Source organism: Heloderma suspectum, chromosome 2, assembly GCF_057233095.1.
Source record: "Heloderma suspectum isolate Gila_16-S chromosome 2, 16-S_ref, whole genome shotgun sequence".
In the NCBI taxonomy this organism is placed as follows: domain Eukaryota; kingdom Metazoa; phylum Chordata; class Lepidosauria; order Squamata; family Helodermatidae; genus Heloderma; species Heloderma suspectum.
The window spans coordinates 61,773,743-61,797,225 of NC_139459.1; the positions used below are offsets into that span (position 1 = coordinate 61,773,743).

Below are 23,483 nucleotides of genomic sequence, written 5' to 3' on the forward strand. Positions count from 1 at the left end.
ATAGACTACATAAATATTTATGTAGCCTATCACGGCCTGGCATCCCTGCATTAGCTGTGATAGGCTACGTAAGTATTTATGTAGCCTATCACTGCAAAAATGGGGAAGCGAATGGCGGCCGCAGACGCGATCGCCATTCGCAAAGCAGCGTGAACGGCACCAGGTAAGTGCTCCGATTCGCGCGCCTTTCGCAGGGTGGTGGAGCGGGGGGGCTTCGTTCTGCCACAGATTTCGGGGGGCCGAAATCACCTGGCTTAGCAGGTGACAATTGTGATATAACCTTTGGTGTGTTGATTGCTGGATTTGGAACACTATTTCCATATATAAATGCCTGGCATAGACAGATTAACCATAGGGCTAAGGGGGCCGCAGCCCCTGGCCCAACATCTGAGGGGGCCAACTAACTAGCCCGGATTCTCAACTTTCAAATTGAAAAAGAACAAGTCTCTTGCCCTTGTAGAACCCGAGATATGAGGCAAAACATTCAGGTACATTCTAATCATTATGTGAGATATAAGCCTGCTATCACCTTTCAGTGCGTTTAGCAAATGTGTGAAGTCACAGCTATGATCAACATTTCACCATAGAGAAAATTGTAGAGTGACTTATCTACAGAAGGGACTTCCTGGTTAATTTTGAACCCTTTTTTTGGTCCCAGGAAGCTATGTGTGAGTACGCACAAGGAATTTGAAATGATGGTCTTTCTTAACTTTTGCTGGCTCAGCTATTGGTGATGGCAGAGGTATCCCTCTGCCCAATCAGCTAGCCCTCCCACCCATTGCATTAGGAAAACTGCAACACACCAATTTATTCATAAGTAAGTGTGTTTAGCATTTCAGCCAAAGTTTCTTTATCCACTGAGTTATTTCTGTGCCTTGCAGTAACCTGAAGAAAAGAAAGGGGGTGGGGAAGAAGAGGGATTTAGGTTTGTGCAATAAGGCTGCAATCCTAAACACATATACCTAGCTCTGAAACCCATTGAACACAGTGGTACTTACTTCTGAGTAGACATGTATAGGGTTGTGCCAGTAATAAATACCATATTAGTCTATTTCAGAAAAAATAACAGTCTTGCAGCACCTCACTGTTCATAATTCTCCACCTTACACACACCCCTACACACACCATGTGTTGTATATAAACCTGAAACTCCCCATAATATTCCATATATCTGATGAAATGGGCTATAGTCCACAAAAGTTTATGACAGAATAAATGTCTTCATCCTAAATGTGTCATAAGATTCTTTGTTGGTTTTGGTGTTAATAAAGTTTCTTTGAGCTGATGTTCACGCAGAAGATGGAGGCATGTGGGTGAGGCATATGAGAAGCAAGTGGGTGTTCTTCAAATTTTAGAAGTTTAATATGTGTTATAAGAGTTGGTGTCAATCTGCAGGCTTCCTCCCCAAGGTCTCTAAAAGATAAATTTCCAAATGGGGTAATGGACACATCTTTTCTGTAGTGCCCATGCATGTAAATGTGTGCATACGGGCAGCATGCAATGCACAGTTGGCCATTTTACATGCTAGAGCGGCTTATTATGAATATAGTGTAAAGTAATGAAGGGTGTGTCCCTATCCTCTTGGATCTGGTGCATTAATTTTTGCATAATGGTTATTTCTAGATTTTTGGAACCATATCTTTTTGGTGAGGTACTTCTGAGAACTCCATCGGCAAGTAATATCAGCTGCCAATGCTAGGTTTAAGGGGTTATTTGTGTAGATAGGTGTACAGGTTCTGAATGTGACAAATGACACAAACGCACTAATTTGAGTTCATGTTAGACTGGGCAAGCAGTAGATCTCCTGTGTCCTACAATGGTTAAAATAGTGAAATAATGCTGTTGAAATCTACCACATGTCACATAGTGCAACAGCTGGCACTATGAACCATGCATATAGTGAATGGGAGTGGGGCGTAGCTCAGTGACAGAGCACATGCTTTACATGTAGAAAGTCCCAAGTTCAATACCCAGTATCTCCAGGTAGGGTTGGAACAACAGCTGCCTGCTGAAACCCTGGAGAGCCACTGCCAGTCGGTGTTGACAGTACTGAGTTAGATGAACCAATGGTCTGACTCAGTATAAGGCAGTTTCGTATGTATGTTCCACTGCCTTATAAGCTGAGCCACAACTCTGTCCTACCCATGCTCTATTTTCTTTTCTTAGAAGCTATATGCTGCATAAAATGTGGGATTTTATCCCTCTCAGGAAAAAATGGCCTTTTCTCTAATATGACTTCTATCTTCTTGTGTTTAGGACTAGCGCTCTCCATCTAACAAGTGACATTTTTCAAAAGTTCCTTAGAAGGAGTTTTTAGCAATTTGCCATTGGTAGGATTTACTAGAGGTAAAGACCAATGATGTTGGGTTAGACCGAGTCTGCCAGCTGAGAAGCAAATAGAATGTTTCTGCAAGGGGAAACTAATTGAAAGGAACAGGTCCCATGCTTGGCTTTGGACTGCTGAGAGAGTGGAGCAATGAATTAAAGGCCATCCACTTGCAATCTGGAGTAGTTCTAGAATCGATAGCTTTTGTTGCCCATGGAGCCTACACAATGGCCTTGGAAGGAAAGAGATCATATAGCATTTGCAGGGACAATAGTTACTAAAGGTAAGTATATGTATTTTGTTCATCACCTTTAAATTTTTTCCCTCCCACTTCCTGAGCTATATTTTTAAAAGGTATCAAACAACAGCTGTTCTTATTTTTATTATTTGTACCACAATCACTTTCAGTGGTACCAAGCACTGAAAATAAGCAATGTACAAGCACATATCAGAACATAAGTTCCACTAATTTCAAGAGGAAATGTGACAAAGGAATGGAAAAACAACAGTGATATAAAATATGTATATATAGAATTACCTGTACAAGAGGGGCACATAATTATTTTAGAGTTCTATAAAAGTGTTGTTTAATAGGTGATAGATATTATCAAAATTAAAATGGTAGCAATATACCCTGTTAACAGCCAGCTATTTCTGAGCATAGTTCAACAACAAATAATTATGGAATGTAATTTGGGAATATGGGTAGTCATTGAAAGCTTGGAGCCTAAACCTGGCCTTAAAACACCTTGTTTATGAAGACCTAGGGTGCTTTCAGATGAGGTTTTTATCATCTCTTCACCCTGCCTCATTTACAAAATTCAAGTGTGGGGAAAACTCCAGATGATGTCATTTTCCACTTGTAATCCTCTTGTGTTTTCTCACTATTTCTTCTGTCATTTTTCTTTCCACAAAAACATCTTAAGGAGAAAAAGATGGAAGAGCTGTATAATGTCTTTTGACTGGTGGCACTTCCAACATCCATCTGAAAGCACCCCTAAATTAATTTCCTGAGTACAGAACTGAAGGATTTTAAATAGCTTCTGAAGAGAAACAGCAGCATTGAACAACTCAAGTCTGCATCTCTTCATTATGTTTAATTTACTTAATTTCTGTGAGAATTATAATAGAATCATAGAATAGTAGGATTGGAAGGGGCTTATTAAGACCCCCAAGTCCAACCCCCCGCTCAATGCAGGAATCCAAGTCAAAGCATCCCTGACAGATGGTTGTCCAGCCTCATCTTCAATGCCTCCAGTGTGGGAGAGCCCACCTCCCTAGGTAATTGGTTCCATTGTCATATTGCTCCCCTCAGTCTTCTCAAGGCTAAACATGCCCTGTTCTTTCAGTCTCTCCCCATAAGGCTTTGTTTCCAGTCCCCTGATCATCTTCATTGCCCTCCTGAACCCCCTCCAGTTTGTTTGCATCCTTCTTAAAGTGTGGTGCCCAGAACTGGACACAGTACTCAAGATGAGGCCTAACCAGGGCTGGGTGAATACAGCATTATTCATCAGTAAGTGTATTGAGAGCTTTGCTTGAACAAGATGTGGGTGCTCTCATGTGACAGACTTCTTCCCAAAAGATTCACAGCCTCTGGGATTCTTGTATTGAATATAACAAGCATTCCACCTCATGCACCGTTGTACAGATTTGTACTGATGAAGATGATTGAGAAGTTAAGGCAGAAGAGAGGAAAGTTCAGAAGAGGAATCTGAAACCCTTTCCAATCCTCTGGCTGTTTTTGTACAAAGGTCAGTGCAAGAGATTTGGGCAGAAACAAGATTGTTCTGCAATCATAAGTTGTAAATCCTCTGCAGCCCCTGAGATACTGAAATTTTAAATATTAATAGAAGGTGAATTGTGGCATTTTATCCTTTTCATATTATTCTCTGCATAATTCTCTTTCTTCTGTAGAAATATACACTCTATATCTACAGTGTATGAATGTAAATACAAGGGAGACATATTCATATAGCTAAATGTTTTTGATGCTTAAGCTCCAGGTGCTAAGTAAGTCAGGACGTGCTATTCATCCATCACTCTTACTCCTATAAACTTCCACTGCTGCTATAGACCAATTCTCAAGATTGCTAGAGAAGAGACTAGAATAACTGCATTCAAATAAGAAAAACAGAACAAGCTCTCAATATATCTACTGTTTGGGGAATCCAAAGTGTAGCAGCACTTGTAGAGTAAAGCAGTTTTTACTTCCTTTGGACAAATACTAACAAAAAGCTTGGAAAAGGAAAACTTGTCATTAAACTTTTGCCTTTTGAATTCTCAAGCAACAGTAGACATAGTAGTCTTACCAGGCAATCCTGTAATGTCTACTCAGAAGTAAGCCTCACTGAGTTCAATGGGACTTCCTCCCAGGGAAGTGTGTGCAGGATTGCAACCTTAATATTGCAACTCAATAGACTGGTCAACTACTAAGGGTGCAGTCCTATGGCCGCTAGTCAGTGGCTAGACAGCCATAGGATAGGTCGGTTCCCAGGAACTGACCTCGGAACCTGCAATCCAAGGTTATTTCCCTGAGAACTGACCTCCACCCTTCCCACGCTGCCTCATAGGCAGTGCGGAAGGGTCCCACACTCCGCACTTGGAAGAGGAGAGTGGAGAGGCAAAAACAGGGCGTTCCTGGGGTCGTGTCGGGGTGTGGAGGGCGGAAGTGCCATTCTAATGCTTCCTATGCATCAGCCGGCGTCTGCCCGCCCCCGTTCCATCTTTCCACAGCTAGACAGCCGAAATCGGCTGTCTAGCCATGAATGCAGGGTGGCTGAAGCATGGAGGGGACGATCCCCTCTGCACTGCTCCTGCCCTGCATTGGATAGGCGGTTGCCTCTGAGTTTGGAGGCGGCCGCCTATCCCGATAGGATTGCACCCTAAAGCTGCCAAATTGTGTTTGATACTAAAATGAATTTAAGATTTTGTAAACCATTCTTAATGTAGCCTTTGAGAATTTTGATTCCATTATACTAAAGTGTGAAACAGTACTCCATTGTGCCCAGACACTTCTGGCATTTTTATTTAAACTGTAGATATTCATACAATAATTTTGCATTGGCTTTAAACCTCTAGTTCTTACTGTGTTTCAAAGTTACTAGGCATTTACTGGTAATCGTAATACTTTAATCTTTAAAATTTACTTTACTGTTATTTTAATTTTTAAAAACTTGTAATTTTCTCATATTGCTCAAAAAGAAAAAATAACAACTAAAGATAAACAAGACAAAACGGTACAAAATAGAGTATCTAACTGTTCCCTAGAAAAGCAACCAACAAACAAAACTTCACAGAACTCCTTCGGAATGGCATCAAGTCTCAAGGTATCGCAGTATGCTTTGCTTCTATGATTTTAAGAATGTTTAATGAAAAAGGTACTCTTGTCAAGTTCTCTGTTCTACTTTAACTTCTGAGGCAAGAGAGGTTGGTGTGAGATAACGTTTTTTTAAGTGCTCCAGCATTACTTTTTCCTTCTCTTCCAGAACTTCTCCCTCTTTCATCTCCCATCTGAAATTTAAAATATAAGAACAATCAAGTATTTCTTCAAATTAACACATTTTCAGTTTACATGTTTAGCACATTCACTATATATGCTGGCCAAAGTTATTAACTGATGATACCGTATTTGGTGGAAATCATTATTCTTAAAAACAGAATATATTTTCCCACATATTTTTGTATGCCCAGTATATCTGATTCATTATTATTGGGGTATTTTTAGGCCAAAAGGTCCTGAATCATCCATTTGTAAAACATTTTTCTTCATATTGATGGCTATCTCTGGATTTTCCAGTCATGTTCCACATTTTGCAACTCTGTCCACCTTTCTGTCTGAAGCTCTTCACTGGCTCAGGTGACCACCATCTGAAAACTCAGAGGGAGGGAACATAATAGACCACATTTGGTCCCTTTATGATTCAGTGCCTGATTGCTCTCAACAGATTGGAAACTCAGAATCCATGACCTTGGGCTGATGTTTTTAGTACCATGTGGAACTTTTTTTTGCACCAGAATGCATGGAAATAGGAATAACATGCTTTTGTAACTGTTCAGCTAGTTTGTATATGTATGTCTTCTGCTCACTTTCCTGGCTACAAAAAACAAATCAGATTTATTCCAGAGTAAATTAGGTGCAATTGGGTTTCACTGAAATCAGTGGGTGATATCCAATGTTCTGCAAACAGACCTCTACTTAAACAGTTAGATTTCCCTTTCCTCACCTTCCCTTGTACCCCTGTCCTCTAAATCTGCTCCAGAGGGTCCGCAAACCCCTTGGGGCAGCACGCAGGAGGCTGCAAGGGAAGGGGAAATCTGTTCCACCAGCAGTGTCTGTTCCACTAGCAGATGGACACAGTTCACTACAACCCAATGGGACTTGTTAGTTATGTCCAATTATTCACATTGATTTCAATGGGACCTACATTTGTCTAATTTAGTCTGGATTTAATCCATCGTGAGAATAACATTAAAGCAATGTTCTTAATTTCTTTCATAGCCAGGTCTTCGGTGGTTTGGTTGCCTAGAGTGGTATATAACAGGATGCCACCACCATTGCCACCGTTACTGCTTATTTTCTTACTCCGACTGGCAGGCCTGATGTCTGGCTTCCCACCCTTGCTTCTGATGTTACTGACCGTTGCTGCTTGCTTCCAGTAGGGTGTCTATGTGTTTTTATTATTACGTACAAATACATTCTTAAAATTGTGCATGTACATTCATGCTCAAAAATATAAAAAAACGCTACCCGGTTTTGGAGAATTCGGTGGTGTACTGCTGAAAGAAACAGGAGTGGGAAAACAGGCAGGGCAGCACTGCCATACAAATGTCTACCACGATAAAATATCTGAAATATAGTCCTTGGCTTTCATATTGACCACACTGGCCCTGGTTTTATTTGACCTCTGTGGTAATAGTGAAATAACTTCTTAGTACAATATCCTGATGAAACATGCACATTCTTTTGATATCCAGCTGAAGACCTGGAAGCTGAAAGACTGAATTTGCAATATTTGTCTTTTCAGCAGTGTGGTATTCAAGTTCTGTCTCATAAAGTTGGACGTGGTAATATTTTTGTTACTTTTATGCCTGTGTTGTCAATCCACCTGTTTAATAGAAAGGGTTAGGAGATGACATAATTAAGATAACAGATCACCTGCTCTTAAAGTTTTCTGTTTGTCCTGAAGCTTTTAGGTCAAATTCCATCAGCAGTTAACTATAATAATTTATATCCTGCTCTTCTACTAAAAGTAGCTAGAGCACACAACATAATCATATGGTGGGGGTAGGGTGAGAGTGGAGGAGAAAATAGCTGTCTAAATTAGCATCTTTGCTGTGATGCGGAAGTAACCTGTTTTATGACATCTGCAAATATGTTGTATCAATAAAGTAACATCAGAAATGTTAACACTACATTGCTTCAATGTAATTTTGGCTAATAATCATTCACTACCTATTGGTCATTCCTCATTTATAGTTCCTGCTTATCTTCCAAGCTCATTGTGTGGTCTTGGGCAAATAATGATCTTCCACCCTAAAATCCCTCACAGGGCTATTGTGAGGCTAAATTTATTTATTTAAAATATTTTTATACAGCCTTTTGAGGCAAAGCCTCCTCAAGGCGGTTTGCAGGATAAAATTTTAAAATAATAAACTATAAAATACAATTAATTAATTAACAGCAACGCAAAACATTTAAAATAACCACAACCGTAAAAATGAATAGGAAAGTGGGCATCCATTAATTTAAAAGCAGACTGGAACATCCAGGTCTTTAAGGCCTGTTTAAAGACAGTCAAGGAAAGGGCCACACATAAATCCTGTAAGGAAGGGGCCACCACAGAATCTATTAGGCTGCCTGCTAACCTAATAGATCTTACTGGCAGGCAAGTGAGCAGGAACTCTATGGCTGATCTTAGGGCTTGAGCAGGTTCATACAGGTGCTACTCTAAACTCCTTGGAGAAAGGACAGGATATAAATGTATACAAATACGACGACAGGATACAAAGATAATATTCCAACCTACTAACAAATGCAAATAAGTTATCTTCTATGACAGAGCATTGAGTCAAACACCCATCATGGCTATCGAAGTACCTTACTGAGCATTTACATAAAGTTGTCCTGTGGCAAAGTTACCCTTTAACCACTATAATAAATAAAAAGCAAGCACTGAACCATTTTCTCTCTGTCTCTACTGTTCCTATTCTGAACATACTGAAGAAACCAGTATGCCGTGGTAATAGTGTGGAGACTGTAGCAGACAATTTGCTCCATGGCAGGCCTACAGTGTCTGGCAATACATCATGTTCTCTTCTAAGGGTCTTTCCACATGATTACTGAAAAGCGTATCACAGAATATGCATTTGAGCCAATGGGCATTCCCCCTGCAACTCACAGTGGCAATAGCTTGATATTGCAAGTGTTCATGAAGGAATAGCCACATTTCTTATTTGCCTCCTTTAAAAGTAAAAGATCCAGAAAATCTAACTAAATAAATACTTCTCCCCAGGAATACTAGAGAGAAAAATTAATACATTTTTAAAAATTTATCAAAACATTAATTTGTGTTTTAAAAATTTCAATTATAGTGTTTTTTTAAAAAGTATACACCTGAATTTATCACACACAAAACACTCAAAATCTAAATTTTTCAAAATCTCTTGAAATATCTTTTAATGGAGATGGAGATGTGTATTCTCAACTCAGGCCACGAGTTGTTCCGCATAACTAGTTGTTTGTAAATTAGAGCAAGATTGGCCACTGAGTTAATATCTATTTAAAGATGTATGGGGAAAATATCTGCCTTTTCAGATCAGACATAAATATGGCACAATAGTTAAGTATATTATGCTTAATATTATAAGCTTATGTGCCTGGGAATGACAAGTCATCACAACTATTTGACTTCAGCTGTGAGAGATGCCATACTGCATATCAGTGTATCACTGACTGAGTCCATCTGGATCATCTTATACTCTTATTTTATCATTGCTATTTTTTAATTATTATTTTTGTGTGCAAATGATTATCCACCAACACCCTCCACCCCCACCCCAAACTCAGTCAAGATTTTCTTGGGAACCTTTCACACAAATCAGATATGCATCCATGTTTTGCTTTTTTACTCCCCACATTTGCCCCAAACTTGCCCCCTCTCAATCCATGGCCGAACAATTTTCTTTAAATTTATTTTTCTTGTAACACACACTTCAGTGGTGGTGACCTGCAAGGTTTATGCCAGGTTTGTTTTCTTGCCTCAGATCAAAATGGCCTACACGTGCAACAAGTGCAAGTTGATTACACTGCTGGAAGAAAAAGTAAGAGGACTGGAGCAGCGAGTGTCGACCCTCCAGGGAATAAGAGAAGACGAAGAGTTCTTAGACAGAACAGTGGAACTACAGCAGCAAAGCGAAGTTCAGAAGCCGGAAGAGCAACAGCAAGGGCAGGCAGAAAAGGAAAATGTTGAGGCGAAGAAAAATGAAGTAGAGAATACTCCTTGGAAAAGGGTGACAGGAGCAGAAGAACTAGAAGCTACTCTGTACCAGTGGAAGCAGTGGAACTACGGAACCGTTTTCAGGTACTTGCAGATGGGACTGGAGGACAGCCTGCAGAGGAAGAATTACAGGGGACCCCGCATGAGAGCGAGCAAGAGGCTGAAGATCAGCCAAGCAGAGGCAATGAAACCAAGGCCTACAACAACAACAAGAGAAGAGTAGTAGTAGTGGGAGACTTCTTGCTGCGTGGGATTGAAACCCAAGTACATTGCGAAGACCCGTGGACTTGCCAGGTATGCTGTCTCCCAGGAAGACAGATTAGGGATGTGACTAAAGGGTTGCCTACACTCATAAAGCCCACTGACAGGTATCCCCTTTTTCTCATCCATTTGGGAACAAATGATACTGCCAAGTGGAGCTACGAAAGAATCACGTCAGACTTTGAAGCTTTGGGAAGGAAACTCAAGAACTCTGGGACCCAGACAGTTTTCTCATCCACCCTTCCAGTAGTTAGAAGAGGGACAGAAAGGGAAAGAAAAATACTCTGGGTGAATGACTGGCTATGAAGGTGGTGCCAATGTGAGAGATTTGGATTCTGAAACCACAGGCTATACTTCCTGGAAGATGGACTGCTGGCAAGGGACGGGTTGCACCTCACAAGGGCTGGGAAGAATGTGTTTGGCCACAGCATGAAGATCTTCATCAGGAGGGCTTTAAACTGAATCCTATGGGGGAGGGAGATATAAAGTTGGGGGTAACACTGGATGAAGGCTCATGCACCACAACAGAGAGAACAGTTCTAATATTGCCCAATAATAGTCAGTAGTGAAAGGGCGGTACCCACATCAAACCACGCCCCCTTTTCAAAAGTGACAGGTCCCCTGCCCCCTTTGGAGACCGAAAGCCCCACCCTAGCCAGAAGTCCCACCTTCGGAAGTTCTGCCCCAGAACGAGCGATCAGCTGGTCAGGCCATGACCTTCAGGGTCACCTGACAGGGGTCATGTGACCCCTCTACGAACTCGTCATGCCACCATGGACCAACTGGATGAGGTTTTACAGTCCTAACAGGTACGGGTGCGGAAATGGCCCAAAGGGCCATTTCCAAACCCTCCCTGGATTGGCCCAGAGGGGTTATGTGACCCATCATGCCGCCTCTATGAACTCATCATGCCACCATGGACCAAGTTGAAGAGGTTTTAGAGCCGTAACAGGTACAGGTGCAGAAATGGCCCAGAGGGCCATTTCCAAACCCTCCCCAGAATGGCCTGGCAGGGCCCACATTGCCTTGTAAGGTCATGCCACACCCCACTGACCAAGAGGGACAGTTTTACCCCCAGAAAAACAACCTTTCCTACCAACCAATCAAAAGCAGGGGCAGTCAGATTCGACTGAGGCAGAGCCTCTTTTTTTTTCTTGTCCAAACATGTTTCCTGCATAGAGAACATGGAGACGCCAGACACCCTTGAATATTGAACCCCAGAAAGGCTGTAAGCCATGTAATGTCTACATACTTTTAAAAAGAACTAGAAAGGGAGAGCCTGCTATAGCTGCGGAAGGAGCCTGGGGAAGGAGGACCAGCCAGCAGCTGCACCGGGTGATGCTGAGCCTGAGCCTGCTTCTGCCCCCGCCCACAGGTACTTAAGGCGGGGCTGCCAGAGGCAGCACCTTGGCGCGTGTCTTGGCGTCGCGCCAAGTGCGACACTAAGTGCGCACTTAGCGTCGCACTTGGAGTCGCAAGATCTACCCACCTGCCTCTCCAGAGACACCAGCAGCCACAACACCAGCAGCAAATAGCAGCAGCAGCAGAGGGCAGCAGCTTTAAAGACCAGGGGAAGGGGCAAACGTGGACTATCTGCTCCTTCTTAGCTGCTGTTCTCTTTTATCTCTTTTATATTCTTTTAAACTGTTGTATATTTTATATCTTAATATTTTAATATGTGCCTGGGAGGACTATTGGATAACTCAGGGGGTGGGGGAGGTGCCACCATAACTGTGGTCATGGGCAGGGGGAGGTATGGCGTTGGGGGATTAACAGGCCAGATGAGGAGAAGAGGGGCTAGACACCTCACAGCTGTCCCCTCTTCTGGTTCTTCCCCCAACCTGATGGTTCCTGGCAGCCTTACCAGTCTGCCCTCGGGTCTGGTGGTGCTGCTGCTGAATGCCAGGTCGGCCCAAAATAAGACCTCCCTCATCCATGATTTGATTGTGGATGAGGGGGCTGACCTGGCATGTATTACTGAGACCTGGGTGGGGGAACTGGGAGGGGTCACTCTCTCCCAGCTGTGCCCTCCTGGGTACTCAGTGCAGCACCAACACCGACTTGAGGGTCGGGGAGGGGGGGTTGCCGTGGTCTATAGGAATTCAATCTCCCTCTCCAGGCTTCCTGCTCATTCGAGTGCAGATCTTGAGTGTCTGTACCTTGTGTTGGGTACCCGGGACAGATTAGGGATTCTGTTGGTGTACCGCCCACCCCGCTGCCCATCAGACTCCCTGCCTGAGCTGACGGAGGTGGTCTCGGACTTGGTGTTGAGGACCCCCAGGATGATGGTCCTGGGGGATCTCAACTTCCATGCTGAGGCCGCTGTATCCGGGGCGGCTCAGGACTTCATGGCCGCCATGACAACCATGGGGCTGTCCCAACATGTCATTGGCCCAACGCATATAAAAGGACACACGCTTGATCTGGTTTTCTTGACTGGGCAGGAGGATGGTAATCTGAAAGTAGAGGAATTAACATCTGTCCCTTTGTCATGGTCAGATCACTTCCTGCTAAGGTTTAGACTTCTGGCGGCCTTTCCCCTCTGCAAGGGTGGGGGACCTATTAAAATGGTCCGCCCCTGGAGATTAATGGATTCCGATGGATTCCAGAGGGCTCTGGGGGATTTTCCTGCTGGTATGGCTGGTGCTCCTGTTGAAGCCCAGGTCGCTCTGTGGAATGCAGAGATGACTCGGGCGGTTGACACGATCGCACCCAAGCGCCCTCTCCCTCTGAGCAGAGCCCGGCCAGCTCCTTGGTATACACCTGAGCTGAGGGCAATGAAGCAAGAGGGGAGACGGCTAGAACGCAGGTGGAGGAAAACTTGTGCTGAGTCTGACCGAACACAGGTAAGAGCCCACTATCGAGCCTACTCTGTGGCGGGCAAAGAGGCAGTTCTTTTCCACCAGCATTGCATCTTCTCAGTGTCGTCCGGCGGAGCTTTTCCGAGTGGTTCGCGGCCTGTTACATTCTGGGCCAGGGAGAGAGACGGTGGAACCCTCGGTAGCACGCTGTGACGGGTTTGCGCAGCACTTTGAGGATAAAGTCGCTCAGATTCGTCATGAATTGGACACCACGATTAATGCAGTTCCATTGGTAGAGGCGTTCAGAGCACCGTCTGGTCCAGTTTTATTGGATGAGTTTCAGTTACTGAGGCCTGAGGATGCGGACAAGGTGCTTGGCCAAGTCCGATCGACCACTTGTGTGCTTGACCCTTGCCCTTCATGGCTTATTAAATCAAACAAGGAGGGGTTGTCCGGCTGGGTCCAGGAGGTTGTAAATTCCTCCTTGAGAGAGGGAGTGGTGCCTGCCGCTTTAAAAGAGGCAGTAATTAGACCACTCCTGAAAAAGCCTAACCTGGACTCAGAGGATGTTAACAATTATAGGCCAGTGGCCAACATCCCCTTCCTGGGCAAGGTGCTTGAGCGGGTGGTTGTAGGACAGCTCCAAGCACTCTTGAATGAAACAGAATATCTAGATCCATTTCAATCGGGCTTCAGGCCTGGTTTTGGAACGGAAACTGCCTTGGTCGCCCTGTGGGATGACCTCTGCCGGGAGAGGGACAGGGGGAGTGCGACCCTGTTGATTCTCCTGGACCTCTCAGTGGCTTTCGATACCATCGACCATGGTATCCTTCTGGATAGGTTGTCTGGGTTGGGAGTTGGAGGCACTGCACTACAGTGGTTCCGCTCCTACTTGGATGGCCGATTCCAGAAGGTGGTGCTGGGGGATTATTGCTCTGTGCCATGGCAATTGTGCCATGGGGTTCCACAGGGCTCTATTCTATCCCCCATGCTGTTTAACATCTACATGAAACCGCTGGGGGAGGTTATCCGGAGGTGTGGGCTGAGGTGCCATCAATATGCGGATGACACCCAGCTCTACCTCTCTTTCTCATCAAAACCAGGTGAGGCAGTGGCTGTTCTGAACCAGTGCCTGGGCACGGTAATGGACTGGATGAGGGCCAATAAACTGAAACTCAATCCAGACAAGACGGAGGTTCTGTTAGTGGGTGGTTCGTCTGCCCGGCTAGGTGATAATCAACCTGTTCTGGAGGGGGTTGCACTCCCCCTAAAGGATCAGGTTCGTAGTTTGGGGGTGCTCTTGGATCCAGAACTGTCACTTGAGGCACAGGTGAACTCAGTGGCACGGAGCACTTTTTATCAGCTTAGGCTGGTATACCAACTACGCCCTTATCTGGACAGAGATAGCCTAGCTACAGTTATCCATGCTCTGATAACTTCTCGTCTGGATTACTGCAATGCGTTATACGTGGGGCTGCCTTTGAAAACGGTCCGGAAACTTCAGCTGGTCCAAAATAGGGCAGCAAGATTGTTAACAGGGACTGGCCTGCGAGCTCATATTACGCCAGTACTTTTCCAGCTGCACTGGCTGCCGGTCCATTTCCGGGCCCGATTCAAAGTGCTGGTGTTAACATTCAAAGCCCTTAACGGCTTGAGGCCAGGTTACCTGAAGGATCGCCTCCTCCCATATGTGCCTGCCCGGACCTTAAGATCATCAGCAGCAGCCCTTCTCCGTGAGCCCCTGCCAAAGGAAGTGAGGCGGGTGGCTACTAGGAGGAGGGCTTTTTCTGTTGTGGCACCCCGGCTCTGGAATGAGCTCCCTAGTGAGGTTCGCCTGGCGCCTACATTGTACTTCTTTCGGCGCCAGGTGAAGACCTTTTTATTTTCCCAGGCATTTTAGCTTTCTAAATTTTTATCTTTGCTGTTTTAAATCTGTATTTTAAACTCCTGTACTGCTGCTAGGTTTTATTGTGGTTGTATTGTTATATTGTGGTTTTAATGTTCTATATATTTTAAATTGTTTTATTGTGTGTTGTTTGGTTTTAGTTTTTGTGAACCGCCCAGAGAGCTTCGGCTATTGGGCGGTATAGAAATAAATAAATAAATAAAATAAAATGTAAGAAGAAAAGATGCACCTGTAGCAGAGAACATACCTGTAGACATTTTAACAGAATTCCTGGAAAATTTGAGGAGGCTGTAAGCAGCCTCTTAAAACAATGAAGGACATCCGCAATAAGCAGTTCAATAAAACTTTAAGGAAGAAGGGAACTTTACATCTATATAGATGTACTGCCACAAAAGTTATTATTGCAGTTTTCACAGAGCTACTAGGGGGCAAGCCTTATGGAGACAGAAAAAGAGGTTTCCCAGTCAAAAAACATTTTATATTAAGTTGTCTAGCAGCACCCCGCCCTTTTTTCTTTCTTTCTGCAGAACACTTGGTTTTATGTTTAAAAACTTACTACAAGCTTACCTGCAATCTGGCCCATCACCCTGGACATATTTAGAAAGCTGTTAAGGTTTTCCCCGCAAACTATGCTCACCCCGTAAAGTGACTTTTGAGATGAAGAAGACACAGATCAAGCAAGGGACTACACAGAACTGTCAGGATCCAACTACTACCCCTCACATTTTTGTCAGAGAGTTTTGTGTTAGTCTTGCTTAGCAGCACCCCATCCAACATGGATTTGTCAAGACCAAACCCTGCCAGACTAATCTGATCTCATTTTTTGATCAGGTAATCTCCCTTGTGGACTGTGGGAATGCTGTGGACATAATATATCTCAGCTTCAGCAAAGCTTTCAACGAAGTGCCCCATGGTATCCTGATTAGCAAACTAGCTAAAAGTGGGTTAGATGAAACAACTATCAGGTGGATCCACAGTTGGCTACAGAATCAGACTCAAAGAATGCTTATCAATGGGATCTTCTCAAACTGGGGAGAGGTAACGAGCAGGGTACCATAGGGCTCAGTCCTGGGCCCAGTGCTCTTCAACATTTTTATTAATGACTCGGAGGAGGAGGTGCAGGGAATGCTGATCAAATCTGCAGATGACACAAAATTGGGTGGGATAGCTAATACCCTGGAAGACAGAAACAGAATTCAAAGTGATCTTGATGAGCTGGAGTGCTGGGCTGAAAACAACAGAATGACATTTAATAGGGATAAATGCCAAGTTCTGCACCTAGGAAAAAGAAACCAAATACACAGTTACAAGATGGGGGAGACTTGGCTCAACAATACTACAAGCGAGAAGGATCTTGGAATTGTTGTACATCACATGCTGAATATGAGCCAACAATGTGATGTGGCTGCAAAAAAGGCAAATGCTATTTTGGGCTACATTAATAGAAGTACAGCTTCCAAATCATGTGAAGTTCTACTTCCCCCCTACTCAGCACTGGTTAAGCCTCACCTTGAGTGCTGTGTCCAGTTCTGGGCACCACATTTTAAGAAGGATGCAGACAAACTGGAGTGGATTCAGTGGAGGGCAACAAAGATTATCAGGGGACTGGAAACAAAGCCCTGAGGAGAGACTGAAAGAACTGGGCATGCTTAGCCTTGAGAAGAGAAGACTGAGGGGAGATATGATTGTGCTCTTCAAGTACTTGAAAGTTTGTCACAGAGAGGAAGGCCAGGATCTCTTCTCCATCATCCCAGAGTGCAGGACACGGAATAATGGGCTCAGGTTACAGGAAGCCAGATTCTGGGGGAACATCAGGAAAAACCTCCTGACTGTTAGAGCAGTACAACAATGGAACCAATTATCTGGGGAGGTGGTGGGCTCTCCCACACTGGAGGCATTCAAGATGAAGCTGGACAGCCATTTGTCAGGGATGCTTGGCTTGGATTCCTGCAATGAGCAGGGGGTTGGACTCAATGGTCTTATAGGCCCCTTCCAACCCTATTATTCTATGATTCTATGACCTGTGCAATAGCAGCTGCACCAACAGAATTGCACTGGTGCATTTACACTATTCTGTATCTCTGTTGCACCAGTTTAATATGTAGAACGGATATAGCCTCTCGCCCACATATTCTTACAATATCTCTGTGAGCTAAATGTTAAAACAAAATGTGTGAATAAAACTCCTTTTTTTAAGCTATTGTAGGAGGAGGTGATTTTCAGTGAGAGAGAGGCATTCTTAAGAACATAGGAAGAGCCATGCTGGATCCGACTAAGGGTCCATCTAGTTCAGCATTCTGTTCACACAGTGGCCAACCTGTTGCCCACGGGCAATGCACAAGCAGGACATGAGTGCAAAAGCACTGCCCCAGCCATGTTCCCCATCAACTGGTGTATATACTGGATACTGGAGGTAGCACATAGCCATCAGGACTAGTAGCCATCGATAACATTATTCTCCATGAATTTGTCCAATCCCCTTTTAAAGCCATCCAAATTGGTGGCCATCACTACATTTTGTGGTAGCAGATTCCATAGTTTAACATGCACTGTGTGAAAAAGTACTTCCTCTTATCTGAATCTCCCACCAATCAGCTCCATAGGTTCTAGTATTATGAGACAGGGAGGAAAATATCTCCCTATCCACTTTCTCCTCACCATGCATAATTTTGTACACCTCTATCATGTCCCACCTTATTCACCTTTTTTCTAAGCTAAACAATCCCAGCTGCTGTACCCTTTCCTCATAGGAGAGTTGCTCCAACCCCTTGATAATTTTAGTTGCCCTTTTCTGCACTTTTCCAACTCTACAATATTAATTTGTAGGTACTGTGACCAGAACTGTACACAGTATTCTAAGTGTGTCCCCTTTGTATAAGGGGAGTATGATACTGGCAGGTTTATTTTCAATTCCTTTTCTAATTATTTGTTGTTGTTGTTCAGTCGTTAAGTCGTGTCCGACTCTTCGTGACCCCATGGACCATAGCACACCAGGCCTTCCTGTCCTGCGCTCCTTCCCGGAGTGTGCTTAAGTTCATATTCATTGCATCGGTGATGCTATCTAGCCATCTCATCCTCTGCCGTCCCCTTCTCTTTTTACGTTCAATCTTTCCCAGCATGAGGGTCTTTTCCAGGGAGTTTTCTCTTCGCATTAGGTGGCCAAAATATTTGAGCTTCAGCTTCAGTATCTGTCCTTCCAATGAGCACTCAGGGTTGATTTCCTTTAGGATGGACTGATTTGACCTCCTTGCAGTCCAGGGGACTCGTAAGAGTCTTCTCCAGCACCACAGTTCAAAAGCATCCATTCTTCAGCACTCAGCCTTCCTTATAGTCCAGCTCTCACAGCCACATGTTGCTACTGGGAAAACCATAGCTTTGATTATACGAATCTTTGTCGGCAAGGTGATGTCTCTGCTTCTTACTATGCTGTCTAGGGGTGTCATAGCTTTCCTCCCAAGGAGCAAGCGTCTTTTAATTTCATGGCTACAGTCACCGTCTGCGGTGAACTTGGAGCCCAAGAAAATAAAATCTGTCACTGCTTCCATTTCTTCCCCTTCTATATGCCAGGAAGTGATGGGGCCAGATGCCATGATCTTAGTTTTGTTAAGGTTGAGTTTCAAACCAGCTTTTGCACTCTCCTCTTTCAGCCTCAACAAGAGGCTCTTTAGATCCTTTTCGCTTTCTGCCATTAGGGTGGTATCATCTGCGTATATGAGGTTGTTGGTAATTCTCCCGGCAATCTTAATTCCGACCTGTGATTCATCCAACCCGGCGTTTCTCATGATGTACTCTGCATATATGTTAAATAAGCAGGGCGACAATATACAGCCTTGTTGTACTCCTTTCCCAATTTTGAACCAATCGGTTGTTCCATGTCTGGTTCTTACTGTTGCTTCTTGACCCTTGTACAGGTTTCTCAGGAGACAGGTAAGGTGGTCTGGTACTCCCATCTCTTTCAGAATTTGCCACAGTTTGTTGTGATCCACACAATCCAAGGCCTTAGCATAGTCAATGAAGCAGAAATAGACGTTTTTCTGGAATTCTCTTGCTTTCTCCATGATCCAGCAACAGCAAATGTTGGCGATTTGATCTCTAGTTCCTCTGCCTCTTCGAAACCCAGCTTGTACTTCCGGTAGTTCTCGGTTCAGAGACTGCTGAAGCCTAGCTTGTAGGATTTTGAGCATAACCTGGCTGGCATGTGAAATGAGCGCAATTGTACAGTAGTTTGAACACTCTTTGGCATTGCCCTTCTTTGGAACTGGAATGTAAACTGACCTTTCCAGTCTTGTGGCCACTGTTGAGTGTTCCAAATTTGTTGGCATATTGAGTACAGCACTTTAACAGCATCATCTTTTAGGATTTTAAATAGCTCAGCTGGAATACTGTCATCTCTGCTAGCTTTGTTGTTAGTAATGCTTCCTAAGGCCCACTTGACTTCACTCTCTAGGATGTCCAGCTCAAGTTTTGTGACCACACTATCATGGCTATCAGGGACATTCAGATCTTTCCTGTATAGTTCTTCTGTGTATTCTTTCCACCTCTTCTTCATCTCATCTGCTTCTGTTAGGTCCCTGCCTTCTTTGTCCTTTATCATTCCCGTCTTTGCACAAAACGTTCCCTTGAGATCTCCAATTTTCTTGAAAAGATCTCTAGTCTTTCCATTTCTATTGTTTTCCTCAATTTCTTTGCATTGTTCATTTAAGAAGGCCTTCTTGTCTCTCCTTGCTATTCTATGGAAATCTGCATTCAGTTGGATATATCTTCCCCTTTCTCCCTTGCTTTTTCTTCCCTTCTTTCCTCAGCTACTTCTGAATCCTCATCAGACAGCCACTTTGCTTTCTTGCATTTCTTTTTCTTTGGGATGGATTGAGTTGCTGCCTCCTAAACAATGTTACGGACCTCCGTCCATAGTTCCTCAGGCACTCTGTCTATCAGGTCTAATCCCTTAAACCTATTCCTCACCTCCACTGTATATTCATAAGGGAAATGATTTAGGTCATACCTGAATGGTTTAGTGGTTTTCCCGACATTCTTTAATTTAAGCCGAAATTTTGCAATAAGAAGCTCATGATCTGCGCCACAGTCAGCTCCAGGTCTGGTTTTTACTGACTGTATAGAGCTTCTCCATCTTTGGCTGCAAAGTACATAATCAATCTGATTTCGATATTGACCATCTGGTGATGTCCATGTGTAGAGTCGCCTCTTGTGCTGTTGGAAAAGAGTATTTGCTATGATCAGCGTGTTCTCTTGGCAAAACTCTATTAGCCTTTGTCCTGCTTCATTTTGTACACCAAGGCCATGCTTGCCTGTTATCCCGGTGATTTCTTGACTTCCTACTTTAGCATTCCAATCCCCTATGATGAAGAGGACATCTTTTTTTGGTGTTAGTTCTAGAAGGTGTTGTAGGTCTTCATAGAACTGATCAACCTCAGCTTCTTTGGCCTCAGTGGTTGGGGCATAGACTTGAATTACTGTGATATTGAATGGTTTGCCTTGGATTCGTATTGAGATCATTCTATCATTTTTGAGATTGTACCCCAGTACTGCTTTTCTCACCCTTTTGTTGACTATGAGTGCTACTCCATTTCTTCTAAGGGATTCTTGCCCACAGTAGTGGATATAATGGTCACCTGAATTAAATTTGCCCATGCTTGTCCATTTTAGTCCGCTGATTCCCAAGATGTCGATGTTCAGTCTTGCCATCTCATGTTTGACCACCTCCAGCTTGCCTTTATTCATTGATCTTACATTCCAGGTTCCTAAACAATATTGTTCTTTACAGCATCAGACTTTCTTTTCACCACCACACACATCCACAGCTGAGTGTCCTTTCGGCTTTGGCCCAGCCGCTTCACTCTTTCTGGCGCTACTTGGAAATTCCTTCTGCTCTTCCCCAGTAGTATATTGGACACCTTCCGACCTGAGGGGCTCATCTTCCGGCGTCATCTCTTTTCGCCTTGTGATACGTTTCATGGGGTTTTCTTGGCAGGAATACTGGAGTGGGTTGCCATTTCCTTCTCCAGTGGACCACATTTTGTCAGAACTCTCCACCATGACCTGTCCATCTTGAGTGGCCCTGCACGGCATAGCTTATGGCTTCACTGAGTTGCGCAAGCCCCTTTGCCACAACAAGGCAGTGATCCATGAAGGGGTTTCTAATTATATCTAACATGGAATTTGCCTTTTTCACAGCCGCCACACATTGGGTTGACATTTTCATTGAGCTGTCCACTACAACCCCAAGATCTCTTTCTTGTTCAGTCACTGGTAGCTCAGACCTCATCAGCTTATACTTGAATTTGGGATTTTTTCTCCCAACTTGTAACGCTTTACACTTGCTTACACTGAACCGCATTTGCTATTTTGATGCCCATTCCCCCAGTTTGGAGAGATCCTTTTGGACCTCCTCACAATCCTGTTTTGTTTTAACCACCCTAAATAATTTGGTGTCGTCAGCAAACTTGGCCACTACACTGCTCACTCCTAATTCCAGACCATTTATGAATGAGATGAAAAGCATGGGCCCCAACTCAGATCAATGTGGGATCCGTGTGTTTACATCCCTCTGCTGGGAGAATTTATCATTTATTCCTGCTCTCGGTTTTCTGTTCTTTAACCAGTTAAGTTTAAGAGTCCTCTCCTCTTATTCCATGACTGCTATGTTTGCTCAGGAGTCTTTGATGAGGGACTCTGTCAAAAGCCTTTTGGAAATCAAAAGCCTTTTGGAAGCTTAACCCTTTCCCCACATGCCATGTTTCTGCTGCAAATCAGCTCAACCCAAGGAAGCTTAACCCAAGGTGCTTCACTCCCTCCGGTTGGATTTGAGGAGCAAGTTTAACAAAAAAGGAGCAAATGAGAAAATAGTTAAGCCACACAGACACATATTGGTGCTTCTCTACTCCAAATCGCCCCCTGTCCAAACAGCTTTTCTCTAACAAAAGTGGCCATCCAATTCAAACAAACAAATTGATTGTTTACTGCCTTTCTGTACATGCACTCAAGATGTTTTATTATTTGTTTTAAATCATGTCTAAGCACTAACAGTCCCCACCTGCAGCGCTACATCTAATGATGGTACAAAAGGAAAAGCACTTGGGGAGGGAAGAGACAAATAAACAATTTCAGATACCAATTTTTACACGTTACATAATTGTTATAATGACCAAGTGAACGGCCACTGAGGGCACAGGAATTTTTCCAGGGCTGGGGGAGGAAACTGCATGGCACTTTGTGGATGTAATTCGCATGCATAGCATGCACCACTACAACACACCTGTGCACTTTCCTTGTGTGTGCTTTGTTGCTTAGCATCACATTCCATGACATTTAGAAGCCTACACAGAGTAGTACAAGATCCTGGGAATTGAACAGCATTAATGCAGAAGAGTCTTATATTCAAGAAGCGTCATGAATTCCAACACAACTTTATTTAGTATGAGGGATAAAAAAACAACAACACCCAGGAACAAGAGGGGGGAAAGCCAAGTGGAAAAACACAGTACATCTGTCTTAAGAATATCATATATTTTATAGCATCGCTGCCCTTATCATAACATTGACAACTTCACATGACTCACCTAGAATGATTTCCTTCATCTTGGAAGCATTGGTGGATACTCTTTAGAGCAGCCTTCCCCCACCTGGTGCTCTCCAGATGTTTTGGATGGCAACCCCAGCATTCTGGACCATGGGCCATGCTGACTGGTGCTGATTGGAGTTGAAGTCGAAAACATCTGAAGGGCCGGTGAGGGAGGGCTGCTCTAGCTCTAGTAGCAGTGGAGTCTGTAGGCAGTGACTTCAGCAGTGGAAAGAAAAAATAATATACTCGATCAGGTTTGAGGGCTCTAGAGAAGCCTGGACTACTCACTGTATTTTTCACATTGTTACAGCCACTTTTTACTTCAGCTAACAAGAGAACTTCTGCATAGCTTGAATTTTGAACTACAGCAAAGTTCTTTTGGAACTGCATATTTTCCTTTGAACTGCACATTTTGTGTACGGTTGTGCATTTTAAAAAAGCTCTGATAACTTTAGAAAACAGGTCTAACATTTCTGGTAGATCAGGTGATTGAGCAGCAATAAGACCTGAGCACCAAGTCTACCAAGATAAGTAGATCTAGCCTCTGAGAAATGTGTATATCAGGTCTACCCCTCTGTTGTTTCTCAATGGGTAGATCTGGTGTTCAGACAACGTCTTTCCACCCACAGCTGAAACCCACAATTCCTTCCATGACTCCCTTCAACTCTGCAATGGCCCTTTGGGCCAAAGGCCATTACAAGGTTGAAGGCCATGGTTAATATGGCTGGCAGGGGTGATGGTTACCTGTTCAGCTTGCAGCCCACTGCTAGGCTCTACTCTACAGCCAATGCACAACAGATTCAGGTAACTTCACAAGTGGTTTCTTTATTTCTACAATACATGAGAAAACAATAACTTCTGTGGAAGTGCATGGCACACTGTCTCAACTCCAAGGCCAGCACTAAGAGAGAGTTGGGGAGAGGTTCCACTTGAAGCTCCTGCAAGAGCTAAAACTGGCAGGCTCTTTTAAATATATGTATATGTATATATATATATACCCCTGAACTGTGGTGCTGGAGGAAAATTCTGAGAGTGCCTTGGACTGCAAGAAGATCAAACCAATCCATACTCCAGGAAATAAAGCCAGACTGCTCACCTGAGGGCAAGAGTCGGA

At 43.8% G+C, this 23,483-nt stretch overlaps 1 protein-coding gene across 12 annotated transcripts in view; it reads right to left on the reverse strand.

The window, feature by feature from the left end:
- Positions 1–2,721: 2,721 nt before the first annotated feature.
- KIAA0825 (KIAA0825 ortholog) overlaps positions 2,722–23,483 on the reverse strand; it is a 377,294-nt gene continuing 356,532 nt past the window's right edge. For all 12 annotated transcript variants that reach the window (XM_084833758.1, XM_084833751.1, XM_084833749.1 and 9 more), the window contains one exon: positions 2,722–5,836. In XM_084833758.1, the coding sequence (XP_084689884.1) occupies positions 5,713–5,836 (124 nt within the window). In that variant the 3' untranslated portion in view covers positions 2,722–5,712. The remainder of the gene's footprint in view (positions 5,837–23,483) is intronic.